We start from the raw sequence: 21,056 nt of genomic DNA, 5'->3' as shown, positions 1-21,056 counted from the left end.
GTGGAAAATTAAAGATTGCAGATTGTGTCCTAACGTTGAATGTTCAACAGATGTTCCGTCCTTGCGACTGAATGGAGGTGGGAGTATGAAAGGGGGGGCGCTCGAAACAAAAGGAGGTAAGCTTCTTTCCAGTTCCAGCAGAACAAGAGCGTATTTGTGTGACAAAAAGGAGAGGAAAAGACACGGTGAATTTGAACATTATTTGCAGTGAGTGGTCTTCTCCTTTTATTGTCTTCTTTCACGAGAAAATAGAATTTGACTCGCACTGTTCTCAATTCTCTGCATCTACTGAAACGATGCCTGCCTTTTATGTGCTGCTGGTCTTTCGATTTTCAAAAGGTTGAAGCTGCAGTTGCGGCCCCAGGCTAATAATCACAATGTAATATTTTTAGTGATGGTGTCGTGACGAGATTAATTCCAAGAACCAGACAGCCTTTTAAACGAGGCGAGAACGTGAATACACCCTTCGAGACTTGAGCAGACGAGCCCGAGATATCTGTTAAATTGAGACTCGAGATTTACTGTCCAAGATTCTCGTTTCGATCGTGACTTGAAATCCAGCAAATACCAATGACACAGACACAGCACAACAATCAGCCATGTTGTTTTCTCCAGTATGTTTACCAAACCGGAATTTCCACAGTGCTGAAAACTCTTCCATCTGTTCATGAAATGTGCCACTACTGGCTACAGCCGGATTGCGCACACTTTTCCTGTTTTATCAGTGGTGTCCGATAAGCCGTTGACAAGCTGTGACAATGTACAGGATTGCGCACAAAAAAAATGAGGCGATGTTGTCAGATGTAAAATGTTCTCAAGCCGTTCTCACTTCTGTTTTGTGTGTGTGTGTGTGGACTTACACGTGTTTTTGCAGTCATTAACCTAACCTAACCTAACCTAACGTTTGAGTAAATTGGTATGATTTACTATTTTATTTCTAATTTCTCTCTCTCTTCTTGTCTAAAGAGAAAAAAACAGTTTTGCGCACAGACTTTAAAGCTATCAAAGTGGCAACGTTGGATCAAAATCTGTGCGCAAAACAGGTCAGTGAGATTTGTGCGCAATCCTGGATCTAAAGTGTGCGCAATTCGGTTGCGGCGGCCACTACTATATTCTAGAATCCAAAAACAATTTTTCTCCAGCATTACGTCACCTTCGGCAAAACTTTTGGTTACTACATTGTTCGTGTGACATATTCAATTGATGTTTTTGTGATATTTCTTGATTTATAAAAGTTTAAGGTTTATAATCAAGTGGTTTTTCTAATTTGCGTGCAAGATGCAGAGGATGTTATTCTTAAAGAGAGTTTAAGACATGTAAAGAATTTTCGGGTGACCCTTCCACGTAGTACACCCAATTGTCAACCTCACTTCCAAGTACAGTATGTACTACATTTTGCAGACTAACGAGGCTCTGGCGTCTGAACCTACGGCCAGCATAATGCTCTGTAGGGCTGTGTGTTGTCCTTGTGTGCTAGGTGCCCCTTTACGACCTTAGCTTGTAACCAAGTAAGAATATTTGTCTTCAGACATTACAATTGTTATATTAATTATATTTTAGTTATGGTAAGGGGCTGGACCCCGTATAATGTGAGGAAAATAGACTAAGTCCTGCCGCACTCACAATTTGAAATTCAATTAAGTAGTGTAAAGAATTTTCTCATAAAAGACCGCAAAAATCAGATAAGTTAACACTTGATCATTATGGACTTGCTTCTTACTATCGTAATGAAAAGGATGACACTTTCATCCACAACGTTCGTTGTGTTAATATGTTGTCGCAGCGAATGCAGAAATATTTAAGTATGGGAATGTGGAGCAAAATGGGCTACGATGTTTTCTTTTCAACACGTGACGATATCCATCAGATTTTTTTGACGTTATCGGTAGAAACTAGCCGTTCGTTTGACAGCTGCTGACTTCATTCCGAGGAGTTGTTTCGTCACTTTCACGAGTTGTGCCCAGTTCGTGCACCGTTTCACAATACTGGGACCTCATATTTTCTATGTCAACTACAACTCATTTGCGGCATGATATCCTGAGTCGATGTATTCATTGTCAGTGCACAAATTTCGCGTCAATATAACATAACAAACAAATGTTGCTTCGGGGCAAGACGGGATGAGGCATCACGGGGCAATATCAATGTATATTAATCTTGAAAAGTTATGGTATGATGCAACAAAATGTTGTGATCTTGATCTTTGGATTTGTTTTTCCGCTTGTGCACGACGGGCACATAATTCTTGCTCAGGTAGAGACGAAGACGATGTCCTCGTATGCGGGTTATGTGTAAAATACATACATATGGACGATATTTCATTGTCGCAACTCGAATTAAACATTTCATTTCTTCATTTTGACTTTTCGATGTTAAAATTAAATTTATAGGACCACCTAGACGGGGCAAATGAGATTTTTTCAAATATTAGTTTCAATTTAACTTATTTATTCATATTTATTTATTTCAATCATCTTTATATGTAAAGAATGGTTCAATCAAGGGATTTCTGTTGAAAAAAAATGGATGTTTGTTTGTATCAAGTAGTCACTCTATGTGGTTAAACTTCAAATACCACATATTGCCCCAAGTGACCCACGTGGCTTCGTTGGGCACTAGTAGTCACTTTAACTTTATCTTCAGTAACAAGTTATAAATGCAACATTTCATATTATTGCTTTGAAAATACTTCATTTATTACTATTATTATTAATTTTATTGACGTTGAGCAATTTACCACCATCAAAAAGCCCCGCAAATCCAAGGCCAACCCTGAATATATTTGTACAACAAAATACCCCAGAAGAAAATGCATTTCAGAATAAATCTGGCTCTAGTGGTGTCACGTGATATCTCCTACATAAATCCAGTGACGTATAACACTTTATTTCTGATTTCCAGTGGCTGATCGTGACGACACTCGCTGTCCTCTACAACTTCGTTTTCATCATCGGACGCTCGGTGTTCTGGGAGCTGGACAACGCGACGCCTGCCCTCTGGAACATCATGGACTACCTGTGCGACACCATTTACCTCTTGGACATGGTCATCCACGCTCACGAAGGTACGTGACAAGAGATTGGGGACTGTTGGAGATACGACTTGGGGATGTTAGGTTTTCGTTATACCACTTTATCTGTATACCTTGCGGGATATGATATCTTTGTATTCCAATGAACAAAGCAACATAAACAGACCCCTTCAATGAATCCCTTTAGTAAATCATTTTCCAAAAATCAAAGAATGAAAAAAGAAAGTCTGTGTGAGCTCCTTGGTGGGAGTGCATATCTATAGGTCATTGGCTAGGGCAGTACCTTACAATTCAGTATATTAACAATATGAACTGTGAAAAAATTAGAATAACAGTTGTGTCAGATATTCACACTACCGGGTGTTCCATAACTCTGGAACCATAGCTATTTTTCAGATTACCCTTTTTTCTGTTACAGGTAAACCATGGCACTGACTCAAGGAGGAGCGAATCCAAGTTATTTTGGGGACTTTGAACACATTCTTTAACTGTGATTTACAATAATAAGTTTCTAACATCAACTTGTTTTGTTCTTCTCCTATGTTACAGACTTATGGGACACCTTGTATTTATTAATTTTGTAAAAGCCTCTCCTCCAATGACATAACAATACATTGCGCGTCTGTGAGGAAGCTTTTAATACATTCTGACTTTCTAATGTGTTGTGTTTGTTTTGTGCAGGTGTTTTTACAGCCTTGAACTTTTAATTTTGCCCGAGGGGCTTTTTACACCCCATATTTTAACATTTTCAGTCCGAATTTTAGATAAAGGGGATATTTTCCCGTATACATAGAAGGGTGCAAAATGGCCTTAAGTACTGACGCACCCAAAACTTTTAATTCTATCAACCAATCAATCAAATTGGTAATAAAATATACTCTATTATTAGTTTATAATAATAATTTGCATTTCATTGTTATTATTATTTCTACTATTAAATTTTATATGAACGACCTAATCCCCCTTTACAAAGATTCTGGCAAATAAGCAAATAGTTTTTTCCAGGAGGAGCAAGCGAGTCATTTTCCTCCAAAACACTTCTTCAGGTTGAAGTTAATCGTGTGCATTTATAATAATAATAAATCGTCTTTATTAGAGCGGACGTGTTTTGGCCTCGAGGACCGCTCTTAACAACAGACCCTTGTCTGGGTGATTATTAGGCTACAATAAAAAAATGTATTATAACAACATACGTTAATTACAGGTAAGTTTAATGGATAGGGATTGGACACAGTGTTCGTCGCTTGCATCTGTAGTGCATGTATGACAGAGTCAGCTGGAACAATGAATGAAACAATAAAAGCAATAATAATAATAAATTGAAAAAGATAAAAATAAAATAATGAAGTTTAGAATGTTAATAGATAGGGTGCGGATTTTTGCCTATTTGCCTTTTTTTATTCCTTTGTAGTAAAACATAGGCTTTAATGTTTTAGGTTCGTTTCATGGTGTTTCTAGTTCAAAAACGCATTTTTATAGTGCCAAAATGCCTATTTCAAGGGTTAACGCCTATTTTGGTTGATCGTGCATAAAAATGCCTATTCTGCAATTTTTGCTTACTTCAGCTTTTGTTACGTGGCTTTGGCTTTCCCTACATTGAAGAAGGAAAGCCTTTGATTATGTTTAACTGACTGAAATCTGGTGTTCGCGAGATTTGAGGGTCTCAAGGGATGTCAGATCTTTGGAAATATTAAATATAGCTTAATCTGTGTAAGCAAACTAAACAATCTGTTGGCGACTCATTCTTGGAAAAAGCTACGCCAACCCACCCCTTATTTTTTCCACCTGAAAGCTTGTATAAGTCAACCTCCCCCCCACACACACACACTTAGGAACGCCTTGAGTATAACTGTGCATTGGAAGAAGAAAATTGAAATTAGTTCATGTTCAAATCCTATTTTAATGTCTTTTTAAATTTTGGGGTGCCTTTTAAGTGCCTATTTTAGTGCCTTTTCTTATTTTATAGCGCCTTTTTAAGTCCCTATAAATCCGCATCCTATTAATAGATATAAGAAGTTATATGCACGCATTTGCTAGTTATTGGATATACCTATTTACAACTTAAAAGTTGCTCGTTATTAAGTGCTTGACTGCGTTGCTAGAGTGCGCGTCAGATCTCCTGCATATGGCGATAGCCAATAGCAGCGTACTGCAGCGGTGCCATGTCGAAATCTCACACAGAAAAGAGACAGCGTGGTTGAGCGAAACGCCTTGTCACGGAGAGCACGGCAACGCCGCACGTCTGTGATTTGCTGGTGCTGTTCAGCCGTTCGAGGCCATATGCAGGAGATTTGACGCGCACTATAGTATATGATTAACAACTCAACAGACGACCTAAACTCACGATCATGAAATTAGGCGGGTGGCAGAAGTTCGCGCTGTTCCCACGTCGGGGCACAACCTCGTGTGTTCGGAGGTTTAAGAGAATGAAATATCTCGTTGTAGAGTTGGTCTTTGTAATCCATGTGATACAAACTGGCAGTATTTGTTCCAAAGGTCATGGATGACACAAAAGTGCCCCGGAGAGAGGTCGGCCTCACGCTTGAACTAGGCAACGCAGCCCGGCAGACGTTGCCACACAGTGCGCTGGAACCAGAAACTTTTGTCCCGCTCTCGCTTTGCTTTTCCCACATGTGGCACCAGCGCAATTCTGCCCAGCCGCATTTTTTCACGACCGTGCGTTTAGTAGTAAAAACTGGTCAAGGCACTAAATGTGTCACTGTTCAGAATCGAACCCAGGACGCCTTGATTATGCAATCCATCCAGAGACAGTTTGCCCGAATCAACACAGAAGGTGTCGGAATGAATTGAGCCAACAGCGAACATCTGCAGAGAAAAGGCATCGGTCACTCTTCCCGGCGACTTTTGTTTCCAGATGACAAAGAAGTGGAGGCTTTCCACGAACAAACCGACCCTTGCGCTATTGTTCCGAGAAGAGTGTCGGGAAAGTAGAATTGTAATTCTTTCACCTCTCGCGCGGAGAAGGGCATCCGGGGCAGCCACTGTTTGCCGGAGCGTCCTGTGTCAAGAGACGGGGCAAACAGCGGTGACCTTGCTCCGGCGATTACCAGGGACCCCTAACAGTGATGGATTTCGAAGGCAAATATTCTGCCCAGGAAGCCAAACACCGCGAGAGCAGGATGTAACGACCTCGGTGCAAACAAAGAGCACAGCCCCCTCCCCCCGTTTTGCCTTTCTTCTTATTACTTATCGATTTTAATGATGGCGAATTGTTTCAGTGTTTGGAAGACGAAGTTGTTGACTTCAAAAGGAGCAGGAAGTTTGGAGGAGGGCGTCTACCAACGCTCGCACTTCCGTGTAAACATCCCAAGTTGGAGTTGCGGTTACGGCATCAGGTTGTACTTTCTCCTTTCACTCTCGTGCTCGCACATTCATGCCCCATACTACAAATGTCTTGGTAGCAAGCTGTTAACATCGTACCCAATATGGTAGGTAGGGCCTTGTCTCATCTCGTGTGTTAACATGTGCCTCGTTATGGATCTTGTCTCACCGACCTCTGTGGCACAGTGGCTATACAGCACGCTACGATGCTAGGGGCCCTAGTTCGAATATCGGCTCGGGCATGGGTGTTCTCTGCGAGTGCCCCTTCAGTAATTTCATCGTATGTGTGCGTCAAAGTCATATAGAGCTCATGCATTTTTTTTAAAAGAAAAATAGACAGGCACTAAAACAGCTGTTCCAAGCTACATATCCGCGTGCCAATTCATTGAAAATGCTATATAAGCTAATATTTCAGAGAGATAATTTGTAAAGCTATATGAGATTGCCCTGCAGAACAATTCTCAAACCAGTTTCTCTTTTTACTGCACGGATCGCAGATCACCACCGCTAAATAATTCTTTAAGGCAATCATGTCATGATATTCAGTGACATGTAAATCATATTTATGTATCATTAACCATAATATGACTGATGTAAGGCGTGAGATGTGGTTTTGTCATTTGAATAGTTCATAAGTATCTGCTGTGAAAATGAAATTCGAGCAAGACAACGAGAGTTGGGGGACAGGTTCTCTGAGTCACGACAGCGATCGTCAACAAGACTCATTCCTTACGTTGCACCTGTACGAATATCGACCTTATGAAATATCTCAGTTCACCGTCGGCGGATCTACATGAAATTTGGACAACCGAAGTGGCACGTTATAAATGATATCTGGATTTAATTTCAAGGACATCAACTGAGTATCCACGACGTAAGGGCGAATTGTTTTTTTATGCGCGATTCACGGGCCAACTACGGATCACCAAGATAGGCGCTAGATAGGCGAGGACTTAATCCGCTGCACCTACCTGAAGACATACCCTTGACCGCGTTGAAACATAATAGACCCAGGGTTAATGTACCCCGCTGGAACAGAAGCGACGCTCGTTTAACGTATTCCCAACTGACATTTTCGAATCTGGTATAAAACTGCGGGACTCCGAGTTTCCAACACAGTTTGTCAGGATTTTTGTAGCGAGAGCACTTCTGCGCTAGACCTCCGTATACTTATTGTTTTCATGGACTTAGTTTTTTGTGAACCGTCAGCGAGTAACTGCCAGTGAGTTGAGGGATGGAGCATATTGATAGTAATGAGCACAGGAGGAGAAAGATTAACTACCTAATTCAAGTTCATGTTAAACAAAAATGAAGAGTATGTCAATTAAATACGAGCCTTGTATGTGTACTTTCATGTTGAAATGACCCATGAGATTGAATGAGTGAGTGAATGAAAGAATGAGTCAGGGGGACCTGTAAGGTGTTTTTTTTATGTAAATATTTTGATTCCAATATATGCATTTTTACTGTTCGTACGAGTTATCATTGATGTTTACAGGTACCTGGTGTATCAAGTACAATGCTATTTGCTGTTTTTTTTAGTGCCGACAGATGTCAGGTAAAATGCAAGGTGATATATTTCTAGGTATTTTATCCCCATTCCCGCATTGAAAGGGTAGCATTACCGTTCAGAACCCGAACTAAACCTGGATCGTTTGCTAGTGCACAATCAGCATTTTTGCCATTTGTGACGGTGGTGTTAATCTCCCACAGAAGCACACATCTGTATGTGATACGGATGACTAGACACTAATTAACATCGAATCCCTGAAGACGGAGGCAGCGATAGTCATAGAAACGTAGGGGTTGAAGTCAAAAGTCCAAGTAATACAGCCGATCTTCTCGACGGAGTGATTGGCACAGGGCGTTTTGATGCCAAGGGTTATAGGTTCCAATTCTTTCCTGGACATGGATGTTCTTTGTTAGTTTGAATTGAGTTGTTGTTTTAAGTCCACTTCATGCACAACTAGGCTAATCGTGACTTGATCTACAGTTTAAAGTGGGATCCGAACAACTGTGCAACATGCATCTACCGGGTATCGAACCCAGGACCCCTTGTTTACAAGACGACGACGTTACCACTACGCCATCAAGGAGGCCAAGTTCTTTGTTAGTGTCCCTTCATCAGTTCCATCATATCGTCACTCATCCTCATCATCGCGATTAACAAAAGTGGCAGAAGAGCGACGCTAAATAACAACAAATCAAATCATAATACAGTATCATAACTTATTTTAATTTATCATGAAGTAGGGAAACTTTATTTGATTTGATTTTTGTTTTTAGCGTCGTTTTTCTGCAATATTTGGCTAATCGCGACGACGAGGATGAGTGATCATGCCGCGCTGCGCTAACCACTCTGTCACGGAGGTTGGCGAATTTAGGGAAACGAACGCAAGAATAGTTTAGTTTAAAACACGCTAAACAACCATCTGAATGAAATAAAACAACCGTTTCACAAAAGTGGTGTTGGACGGCGTCATTAAAAGCATTTATGATGCGTGACCTTTCCGCTAATCGAGCCTTCGTGATTACAAAACAACAGCATTCCATCAAGGACTTAGATAGTTCCTCTTTACTCTTGTGCTTTGACAGTAGAACATCTCCTTCAACGTGGCGGCTGCTAATAGACTTGAAAGGACAGTTTATGACCTTGTTGTAGCGTCATTATCTGGATCCTGTAGCGGCTTTATTGTGACAGATTCAAATTGCCCCAGGCGACATTGCGCCCCCGGGCCTGCAAGCGGAGACCTCCCAGTGCGTAACCGGAGGGGGGTCGCATGGGGGAGGTGACATACGAACCAGCAGAGTCGCGATGTCGCCCCAGAGAGCGTGGTCTGCCTTGAAAATCATGGACCGAGCGTGTGGGTGGGAATTTCGAAATTTATGAACAAGGGCCCAGGATTATGTGTGTTCAGTTGAAAACGAGGAGTGACGTAGAATGGGACGAAAGGGTAGCGTTTCAAATACTCAAAACCAACGTAACCTGACACTTGCAGCGGGGCGTAATTTGACACGTGTATGTTTTGGGACGGTGATAAAGATAAAAATGGGTGAATTATTTGGGTCTGGTGGAAAATATTCGTGATACGATTTCTAATTATAGTTTAATTTAGTGTAATGCATTTAATACAAAGGGCGTTCAATAAGTTTTGCACAGATGGTTATAATATTTTTATTAGTTGCAATATGATGATGAAATTTTAGGTGAACATACTTTGATCCTTTGGCTAGTAGACCATGTCACTCAATGTAGCCTCCATCTGCTCTAACGCATCTCGTCCAACGTTCTTTCGATGCCTTGAATGCAATTTGGTAAAATTCAGGTGGCTGACTTTTACACCATTGTTTCACGCAACAAATAAGGTCCTTGTCACTGTCTAATGTTTTTCCCCGCAGATGGGCCTTCAGACGAACAAACAGGAAGAAATCCGAAAGAGCCAAGTCCGGACTATAGGGAGGCTGAGGGACGACTTCCCAGCCCATTTTCATGACTTTTGCTGTGTCATCATGGCTGTGTGAGGCTTGGCATTGTCATGATGGAGTTACGACGTGCTCTCCAGACCAAGAGACCGGAGCTGCAAGGTAAGGTAATCAAACTCCGTCATGACAATGCCAAGCCTCACACAGCCATGATGACACAGCAAAAGTCATGAAAATGGGCTGGGAAGTCGTCCCTCAGCCTCCCTATAGTCCGGACTTGGCTCTCTCGGATTTCTTCCTGTTTGGACAGCAGATGGAGGCTACATTGAGTGACATGGTTTTCTAACCAAAGGATCAAAGCATGTTCACCTAAAATTTCATCATCGTATTGCAACTAATAAAAATATTATAACCGTCTGTGCAAAACTTATTGAACGCCCTTTGTATAACAAACTGTACCCCTCTTTTTAATTACAATTAAAGGCCATTCTACCAATCCCGATGGGTGTCTGTAGGCAGGGTTGTTTAAGGTCCAGCAAATATACATTCTAATGCGTTCTATTGGTTCCGCTACAGGACCGGAAGCCTTTTTCTCGCACAATTTAAATTTGGTCCAAGTTGCGTATTGTTTCATTTCAATACGAAACTTGATCGAGTGATTGATTTGCATTATTTTACTCCGCTTCTTGTGCCACTTTTGGTTAATTTGCGAAGATGGGGACGAGTGATGATATGATGAAAATTGATGAATGGACACTCACAAACATCCATGTCCAGACCAGGATTCGAATCCGGGACCCCCTTGCTTCGTAGCGCGAGGTGCTAACCACTCCGCCACGGGGGTCGGCAATACGGAAGTTGGACCGTGTTTCAACTGATCTGGAAAAAAAGTTTCGGGACACGGTATTTAAATTCATTCTGAGAAAAGGTTCCTGGACTATATTTAAATTCCTCCGGAAATAAGGTTACTTGACTGTATTTAAATTCAATCGAAAAAAATGTCCCTGGACCGGATTTAAATTCATCCGGAAATAAGTTCCTGGACCGAATTGAAATACTTTAGAGATAAAAAGATTCTTTACGATCCAGAATCCATTTACGCTTGCTGATTTTCTCTCCTGGACCGGAATTGAATTTATTTAAAATTATTGGACCTTTAACAACCCTGTCTGTAGGATGTACAGTGAGATTATTTCCGTAACATCCCTGGCTGTTATGCATTTGCAGCTTGGGATTGAGTCGCAACTCCCGAAGCAGCCAAAGAACAAGCAAGCAGCTGACATCATCTCAACGCAGCACCTATCGCTGAACCTCTTTCTCACGCTCTGTGTTGTTGGTAGGCTCGCTGGCTTGACTCACTTAGTCGGGTGAGATGTTCCAAAATTAATCTGACTCTACTATCTCTTTAAGAATGTAGTATTTTGGGGAATGACGACGGAGGATACAGTTAGGTCGTTAGATAGTTTCACAATATACGAAAAGCTTAGGACTACTACAAACTGCACTGTCACATTCAATGTAATGAAGCAGTTAACAGAAATGGCCAGAAATGTTCGGATCTAGGTTGCCCGGTCCCTAAAATATCCAGATCCGATGAGAGCCTGGTACCGCATCTGGAACCGAAAATCTGATGTCCGGATCCGGAACCGAAATCGGGTATCTGGATCCGGAACCAAAAGTCTGGTACCGGCAATGGGAACCGAAAATCGGGTGCCCGAATTCGGGGCAGATAATCACTTAAAATTATCCATAACCGAAAACCTGGAGGCAGGATCCGTAACCGAAATCGGGTATCTGGATTCGAAACCAAGAATTAGGTACATGTATCCCGAACCGAAAATCAGGTACCTACATGTAATCCGAACCGAAAATTGGGTATCTGGATTCGGAATCGAAAATTGGGTATCTGAATTCTGAACCGAAAATTGAGTATCTGGATTCAGGAAAGAAACTCTGGTATCTGGATTCGAAAAAGAATATCGGGTATCTGGATTCGTAATCGAAAATTGGGTATCTGTATTCTGAACCGAAAATCGGATATCTGTATTCGGAATAGAAAATCGGGTATCTGGATTCGAAACCGAAAATCGGGTACATGTTTCACTATCCGAAAATCGGATCTCTGTATTCGGAACCGAATATCAGATATCTGTATTCGGAACCGAAAATCGGATATCTGTATTCGGAATCGAAAATCGGATATCTGGATTCGGAATTGAAAATCAATTATCTGGATCCGAAACCGAAAATCGGGTGTCTGGATTCGGAAAAGAAAATCTGGTATATGTATGCCGAATCGAAAATCGGGTATCTGGATTCGAAACCGAAAATCGGGTACATGTTTCCCTATCCGAAAATCGGGTATCTGTATTTGGGACCGAAAATCGGAGGCCCGGATCCTGAACCGAAAATTGAACTATCTAAGAGACTTGGTGTAATACATAGTAGCTACCAAGTTTAAATAAAACAACTGCGTTTAAAAAAATCCAACATGCAATTCGTTTTGTCGGTGAAAACCGATATATAATTTTAGATTTGAAATCCGATCTTTTCAAAATATACAATGCCAACGTCCTTCATGCATTGCACACCTCACGAAAAAATCCAATCTAATCAAATACATTTATAATTGAGTTCATACTTGATATAATTTCCTGCAAGCTCGTTGTGATATTGGAGAGTCTCATATTGAACAACCTGTTGCAGACTTTGTTGTTCAATTATAAGGATTCTCCGAGGAAATTACAAGGCTGGCTCTCTCTCTCTAGAGGTAATTGCCAGGAGTGATGCGTAAGGCGGGCTACAATAACTCACCCACGTAGTTGCGTTTTACGTTGCTCTTCTGTTCCCAAGAGGGCAATTGCCAGCAATCAGAGACATCTGGTGGGAAGCACTTTCTTTCTGCAGAGGAACATAATTAGTAACTTGCAGTTGCGTCACCACTGAGGGAGAAGGGAGGCAAAGGATTTACTGTATTTTTTGCAGTTGTAACATGCAGGAAAGGTCGACAGTTTAATTTTAGTTGAAGTCAATAAAACGTCAACATTTTTCTTCATTCGATAATAGCCTAATTCGTCGATGTTTTCACGAACTGGCGAATATGTCAACTCCCCTGCATCACGAACCGGCGAATGTGCAAAAATTTGACATTTTGAGTTTTTGACGCTGTATATGTTGGAACAACTTGTACTTTGCTCTCACAAAGTTTCAAGTTTCTATTAAATATTGCTTAGGAGATAAAGATGGACAACGTTTTGACGAATATGAAAACTAGTATTGTGATAACTTCACGAACCGGCGAATATGAAATTCGCCGCTTCGTGGAGAAAAACATGATATCATTTTACAATCCATTCAGGATGTGTCAGTTCGACTACATTTTACCTAACAGATGCCGCTGTAATGAAACGTATTATATTTCATTTTTTTCATAAGAAATATAACCCATTTGTAAGATATCAGTTAACATGTAAGGCACAGTTGTTTGTGTTTCTATTGGAACAATGTAGAGTCTATATTTTGAGACTTTCAATGAAATTGGCAATCATCTGGTTTACTTCTCACAACTAAATTATTTCGAATGGTTTATAAAAGAAATGCCATATTTCTTTGATATTATTTTGAAGAATAGCCTTCTAGTGGTGTGGCTCGTTGTGTAATTATTCAGAAGATATGAATAAGGACGTGCTTGTGAAGTGGACTAATGGCAGTACTAACATCGTCAAAAGCCAAGAACTTCCACTCCCCCATGGAATGAAGAAGTTGCAATATGGAGCGAAAGTAAAAATGTGGTGGGATCCTGAGAAAATTTATTATGAAGGTGTTGTGATCGGGATGGAAGAAGATTCTGAAAGTGGTGATACTGTGGTGTCAGTTCCAAATAAGAGCTCAGGTGGTGTGATCAATGACTCGAGTGCAGTAGTTAGTGACGTTGACAGTTCTTCAGAAACGTTAGCGGATGATGAGGACAAGGATCCTGATTTTCTTATATCTTCCAGTGATAATGAATCGTCCGTACATTCCTCACCGAGGAATGTTCACGCTGTATGTAGTTCCTTGCATTGTGAAGAAGAAATATTTGCTGCATGCGTAAAGTGTCAGGATTTGGTTTGTTACAATCACTTCATATTGGATTGCGCCGAGCACAACAGACGTGTTAGTGTACAAGAGAAAAACAACCTTCCGGGATCAAGCCACACACATTTTAAAGTAGATGGTTCTCAAAAGGAGGATGTTACTCCAGTAAAGCGAAGGTTTCCGAAAAGGAAAAAGTAAGAAAAAATGTAAAAGCCTGTCGTTCTTTGGGTTATGAGTATGTAAGTGAAAAGAGTCATCAAGTTATTCCTTCTCGCAGATTGCTTCGTCCACGTTGTGAGTCACGGACATGCCAAACAAGAGGACTGAAGTGCAACGATTTTGATGACAACACCAGAATGAAAGTTAATAATGCGTATTATAATTTAGGAAATGTTTCCCCACAACGAGAATAGTTGAGTAAGTTCATCGCTTCCAATGCTCCTGTAAGGTCAACGAAGTCAGAAGACAAAAAGAGGAAGGAAAGAACGCTTCATTATTTTTTTACCAGATGACCATAACGTAAGACAAAGGGTATGTCGTAAAATGTTTCTCAACACACTTGCATTTGCTGAGAGATAAGTAAGGACAATGCTAATGAAGTTAAAGAACCAGTGCATGTTAGAAGAAGAAAAGAGAGGTGGACGTCAGACAACGTTAAAAGAAAGAGACGAAAAAATGCGTACAGATATTAAAAAGCACATAAATATGTTCCCTAGGGTGGAATCTCATTTTTGCCGCAGAAGTTCTAGCCAACAGTACTTGTCGTCCAATTTGAGTATTGCAAAGATGTATGAACTATTCAAAAAAGAATTTCCAAACAGCTCGGCGTGTTACTCCTTATACAGATCAGTTTTTAAATGTATGAAATTAAAAAAGATCTTTGTGGTTTGTGTGAGACATACAACTCATTGAAATCAGCTAATTGTTTATCTAATCATTCTAACTTGATTGAAAAATATAACAGGCACATACAGGAAAAACAGAAGGTGAGGGAAATTAAAGGTGCGATGAAAGATACAGCTGTACAAAATCCACAGGAGTTTGTGGCTGCTTGCTTTGACATGAAGCAAGTCATAAATCTACCACAGAGCAAACGAACTGAACTGCATTACAAAATAAAATTATCAGCCTTTAATGTTACAATTTATGAATTAGCTAGTAAAAACGGTCATTGCTACGTTTGGCACGAAAGATTAGCGAAAAGAGGTCCGAATGAAGTTGCAACAAACTTAAGGAAGTTTCTGCTGATGAAAGATGAGCAAGGTGTAAAACAGGTAGCGTTCTTCGCCGATGGATGTGCATCTCAGAACAAAAACAGTACCCTGCCTTCTATGTTCGTTTATTTTTTAAACAATGAAGCACAAAACATCAACTCCATACATGTTTTCTTCTTCGAAACGAGTCACGGACAAAGTGAAGGTGATGCTATTCACAGTACAATAGAAAACGAACTTCGACGGAGTGAAGATATCTTCATCCTTGCCCAACTCATCCCGGTAATCAGGATGGCAAGAAAGAAACAACCATATGCTGTTCATGAGTTGCATGCTAAAGACATCTTAGATTGGAAACAATATTAGCAGTACCTGCGTATCCTAAAAGTTAGAACAACAAATGAAGGTCAACCCGTGGACTGGACAAAAGTTATGCAAATTCAAGTGCGCAAGGGTTGTCCCAGTATATTTATAAAAACATCGCATAACCTAAACACACACTCAAGTATATCACTTCCTAATTCACGCAGTGCTAAAGAGGACAATTTACCACCAAGGGCTTTTACTTCAAAGCCAAAACTGCCTTGAAAAAATACCAGGACTTGCTGTCATTATGTCAAGGAGTAATGCCAGTAATTTCTCATCCTGATTATAAAGACTTCTATGTCAGATTACCTCACTAATTGTACAACAATTTTGCGTCTATTAACTTTGTATTTGATAACAGACTAGTGTTGGTCAATGTATTACCATTTGGTTCCTTACATTTGATTTCCTGAATTTTATTATTCTTGAAATTTATTTGCGGGTACGTATAGTGTTGTGTGAATTTCTCTGTTTCTCACTGTTACGTATTAAACTGTTATGGTGTATGTTATGATTAGTGTATTAAGGATTGGCCTTATATTTTACTCTGTATAAATATCCAATAAATAAGTTGAAAGTTTTAGCCTTGAACTGTAAAATTCGCAGTTTTAGTGAAAATTACAATGACGAATCAAGCTAAAAATATTCCATTTTTTTTTGTTTTCACGAACTGACGAATAGATTCAATGAAATCCTTCGTTCATTTATTGTTCATTAAAATTCTTTCTACGGCGTTCTTTCTCATGTGAACTACCTTCTCACACAGCATTTATTGTTATCTCAAAATATAGTTTAGCTCGAATATGTTTTTCAATGATTCGCAAGTAACGCAAAATTGGCTACTTTCGTTTGATTTGGTGTTTTAAGTCCACTTTATGCGCAGTAAGGCTAATCGGGACTGGACCTACAGTTTAAAGTGGAATCCGAACCACTTGTGGCTCCACCGGGTATCGAACCCGGGACCCCTTGATTACAAGGCAATGACGCTACCACTGCGCCATGGGGGAGGCCTATTGGCTACTTTCAACTTCGTTTTTCTCAAAATCAATATTTTGCACATTCGCCGGTTCGTGATGCAAGGGAGTTGACACATTCGCCAGTTCGTGAAAACATCGACGAATTGACAGTAATCATCATGACACAAAACGGTGGCCTGTCCATGGTAAGTGGTCCCCAGTGAGCTTATTTTTAACTAATGCAAAGTATAACATATTATATATCATTTTAAAGGTGGAAGTCTAATCTTTAAGAATATAACAACATTTTAAAGGTTTACTCTAAGAGGAAATGCCCAAACTAATGTAAAATTGGTACATTTGAATAACAAATTAAAAAATAAAATTGTGCAATTGGCAACATTGCATTATTTCATTAGTCTTTTGTTCTCCATGCTTGCAACTACTTTAATTGCTTCCTGTAACCCAACTGTGCATGTTTAAGTGAAGATACCAAGAATTTGAAGTTTCAATAGGTGAGTACAACAAATTATAACTTTTAAGTTCTTACTGTAGCATCCGGCACCGAAAAATTATTAAAGTTTTAATAACTCTTAGAATAATTTTTCAATGATGATGAATTCTTGTATGCAAAGCAGATTCATGATGGTTAAGTCACTGGTGAAGTTAGATGTAGTTTGCTAATTATTTCTTGTGGTAGTTCTGCCAGTGCTGGATGCTACATTCCAAAGGTGCCGGATGCTACAAATGTAACCCGTAGCATCCGGCACCTTGCTACAAATACAACTAATAAGCCTCTGCACCATTTTTGTAAATTGTTAAGCCTACTTTGCAATGTTTCTGTTTCAAGTAGTCCTATTGAATTGTTTTTTTTTAAATTTAGGTAGGCGTACATTGTTTGAAAATTATTTCCATGAAAAATATAAAAGGTTTCACTTGCATTACTTATATAAGCCTAGATCTTTATTTGAACATGGGTAAGCTAGTTTTAAAATATAACAGTAGGCCTAATGAATACTTTAAAATTTAACAAATCTTGGCCTACACAAAATAAAATGAACTGTCTTAAGTAACCTAACATAATACACTCAAAACTTGGGAGTGATTTCATATAAATATGACAGGCTAAATTACTCTGGGCTATAATTGACTTTGTAAATCAGTTTTACATCTCAGATTGATATATTACATCATTTGTTTAGGCCTAAGTATCAATTTGTGCAATTTGGAGTAAATTACACTTGTCTCTGTCATTGGAAAAACTCGTTTCCCAATTTTTATCTTAGGACCACATGAAATGCAATTTTAGTACAGCACTGAATTTTGTTATGGAAATACACAAACTGATAATAAAAAATCTCAAGATTACATCTAGTCCTGATTTCTTTCTATTTTTTATAATGATGAAGGCGAGTTGGTAACATGGCACTCCTGGAAAGTTTTAGAGGACAGAACAGTTAAAGTTGAACACAGTGATTCTATTGATGATGCTCTTTCACTACTTCTAAATGACATGCCACAGTTTCTGAGACATATATTCATTAAGAGAACACAAAGCAAAGCATTTGAACGTTTTAAAAAAGAAAGTGGTCATGGTTTAGTTGTTGTTCAGGTACATTTCTCTGGAAACTATACTGCACTATCAAAATTAGATTCAAAGTGCACATTGGAATCAAACACAGATCACACTTTTTACTGTTGTGACCTGGTGTGGAAGCAAATCATCATCTTACTGCATTGCCCGTGACAATTTAAACTATGACAAGTATGCTGTGTATACGTTCTTGTACTACATATTATAAGAAGTGAATAAAACTGTTCCAGATGTAGAAAACATAATTATTTTTTTTCAGATGGAGCAGCATCACAGTTTAAGAGTAAATTTACCTTTCTTAATATAACACTTTTGAAACAAAAATTTTCCCTAAATTTTTCATGATTTTTTTGCAACAAGCCACGGTAAAGGAACTGTAGATGGGGTAGGTGGTTTGATGAAAAGACAAGTGTGGAATGCTGTTTAAGGGTGGTATGGGTGAAGTAGATGTCAACTCAGCACAAAAATTTGCACTTTTGGCATCAAAAGTTTGCCCTAATATTTATTGCACTTTAGTAACTGAAAAAACTATTGCGGACAATAAAGAGCAGTTAGATGAATGTTACAGGGACATTTATATAGCAACACAATCTTATCATGTAATTGAAGCATTATCCAACAGCACTATCCTTCTGAAAACACATGATCAGATAAGTAATGGGGATAAGTGGTCACTCACACAGGGGAAAGCCATAGAAGCAGTTAGGCATACATCACCAGAACTTAGTACACATTCTGAAGTGGAAAATTTACAAAATGGTGAATTTGTTGCTGTAAAATATAAATTTAAAAATGCTGACAAGGTATTTATGGGCCATGTTATACAAGTGCTTGCAAATGGGAATGTGAAAGTAGAATTTCTGAGGAAAAAATGTGGAAGAAATATCTACTTTGTGTTTCCTAGCACAGATGACAGTGACATTGTTTCTACACATATGATAATTCAAACATTTCAAACACCCACTGAAATTAGAGGACAGTATTTTTTTGAAGACTTGCCTGAATGTTTGAATTTTCAGTAGCCTAAAACATTAAAAAGTGAGTCACCACAATAATTAATGTGTACATGTCACAAGAACACGGGTTTCTGTTTAAGTGTATATCTAACGCACAATATGTAACCAATTTTTTTTTTTTTTCTATTTCTCAAGTATAGCTTGTATATTTTTATTTTACACTGTAGTCTGTGCATGTATGTGTACACACATTTAGTAACGTTTGAATTAATAAAGGTATTGCATAATGTAGCATCCGGCACTTTTATGTTATTCCGGCACCGACATATAAGTGACAATATATAAAAAACAGAAATGTTTTAAAGCACAAAAACAGGTTGAAGAACTTGTATACCACTATGTTCATATTTCTGTACAGCAATTATGTCTCTTGCATAAAAAGATTCACAGAAAAACTGCTCAAAGTTTAAATGTAAGAAAAAACAAAATTCTCTGTGTAGCATCCGGCACTAAAATAAAATGATCTGTTTTACGTTGTATATTTGCTCAAATTTTAAATTCTAATATTCCAAAATGTTGTATATTTTACCCTCTGTTCAACCATATTACAATAAGGACAACTTTCAATATGGGCACTGATAATATACAAGAAAAACGAGACATAAACATATGCGAATGTAGCGTCCGGCACCATGGACAGGCCCGGAACTTCCTAGCTTAGTGGCGGGTATTATGGGAGTCAGGGCAGAAGGGGCACTTACCCCCCCCCAACATTTTGCCGTCGCTGCCGTCGCACTTGCCTACCAAGATAAAGTAAACGTTCCTTGCCCTCCCCTCTCAGATTTGGTACCCACCACCCACCGCCACTGCTTGGCGTCATGCGTTACCTTTATTGGTTTCGTCGCTTTTTATTTCTTAAAATATAATTGTTCCATCTTGATGTTTAGAATAATATTTAGTTCCTTGTAATGCAGCAAATAATGCTATAGGTATATTGCATATTATGCATTAAATGTTAATAATTTCCAATTTGATGTTTCAGATAACTTTCCCAAAACAACAAATTTATAATAAATAATATTAATAGGTATTAATATGAATAACAGAAAAATGAACGAATTACTATAAGGACTATCAATGAATTCAATGAAACATAAATGCAAGAAAATGCATTATTTATTGCTTCAAGCACAAATAAGCATTCCAGTGTCTCTCTTGATTAATCCTAACCCTTGGTATTCTCTTGATGCATTAAAAATACATCGGATCATAAGTTCAAGTCAACGATGAATGAAGAAACTCAGTTGTAGCATTTGAAGTGCAAAAACTAAATTTTATTCATTTTATTTTCTGTGTGATCTCACTATGCGTACAACATCGTTCAACTGTTTTATCAAGGTGTACTCAAAGTGCCAATAGATGGCACTAGCTTTGTTAATATGAAATAAACTGTTGCTATTTGCACGACATAAGGGTTAACATCCTGGCATCGATTTGTTTAATAATCCATAACACATTTCTTAGGTTTACCAATATCCAAATGTTGTTGCCTCAGTACTGTTAGTCTGCTTCTGAAAACACTGGTCTACAAAAAGAAACTTCTTTAATCATCAGAAATAAAACCATACATTTCTAGATCAGTTTTTAATGCTGATCATGAATGGAAGTCTAGATTTGTGCTGGCACCCACCATTTTTTCATAATATCCCTACATTTTTTTAGGTTTAGCAGTAACCAAATGTTGTTGCCTCAGTACTGTTAATCTGCTTCTGAAAACACTGGTCTACAAAAATAAACTTTTTTAATCATCAGAAATAAAACCATACATTTCTAGATCAGTTTTTAATGCTGATCATGAATGGAAGTCTAAATTTGTGCTGGCATCCACCATTTTTTCATAATAACCCTCTTCATTAGAATCAAAATTGTCCTTAGTCTGACATATGCAGAAATATTTGATTTATGCAACCTAAGTAAATATTATTAAAAAATGTGATGAATGTTCATGTCTGTTGTAACACTGCATCAGGATCATCACTATACAACAACCAGCAGTAGTCTACCGTCATAGAAACCTTCGTAGCGCTATTCCCTTGT

General features: G+C 38.8%; 1 protein-coding gene across 1 annotated transcript in view; it reads left to right on the top strand.

The window, feature by feature from the left end:
* LOC145991747 (cyclic nucleotide-gated cation channel subunit A-like) overlaps positions 1-21,056 on the top strand; it is a 48,352-nt gene that overhangs the window by 5,200 nt on the left and 22,096 nt on the right. Inside the window, exon 2 of the mRNA XM_083127800.1 lies at positions 2,902-3,064. Within this exon, the coding sequence (XP_082983926.1) occupies positions 2,902-3,064 (163 nt within the window). The remainder of the gene's footprint in view (positions 1-2,901; positions 3,065-21,056) is intronic.

This window comes from Lepisma saccharinum, chromosome 8 (genome assembly GCF_977018435.1).
Source record: "Lepisma saccharinum chromosome 8, izLepSacc3.1, whole genome shotgun sequence".
Classification (NCBI taxonomy): Eukaryota; Metazoa; Arthropoda; class Insecta; order Zygentoma; family Lepismatidae; genus Lepisma; species Lepisma saccharinum.
The sequence above is the reverse complement of the archived record's forward strand: the minus strand, read 5'-3'. Positions and strand labels throughout refer to the sequence as shown.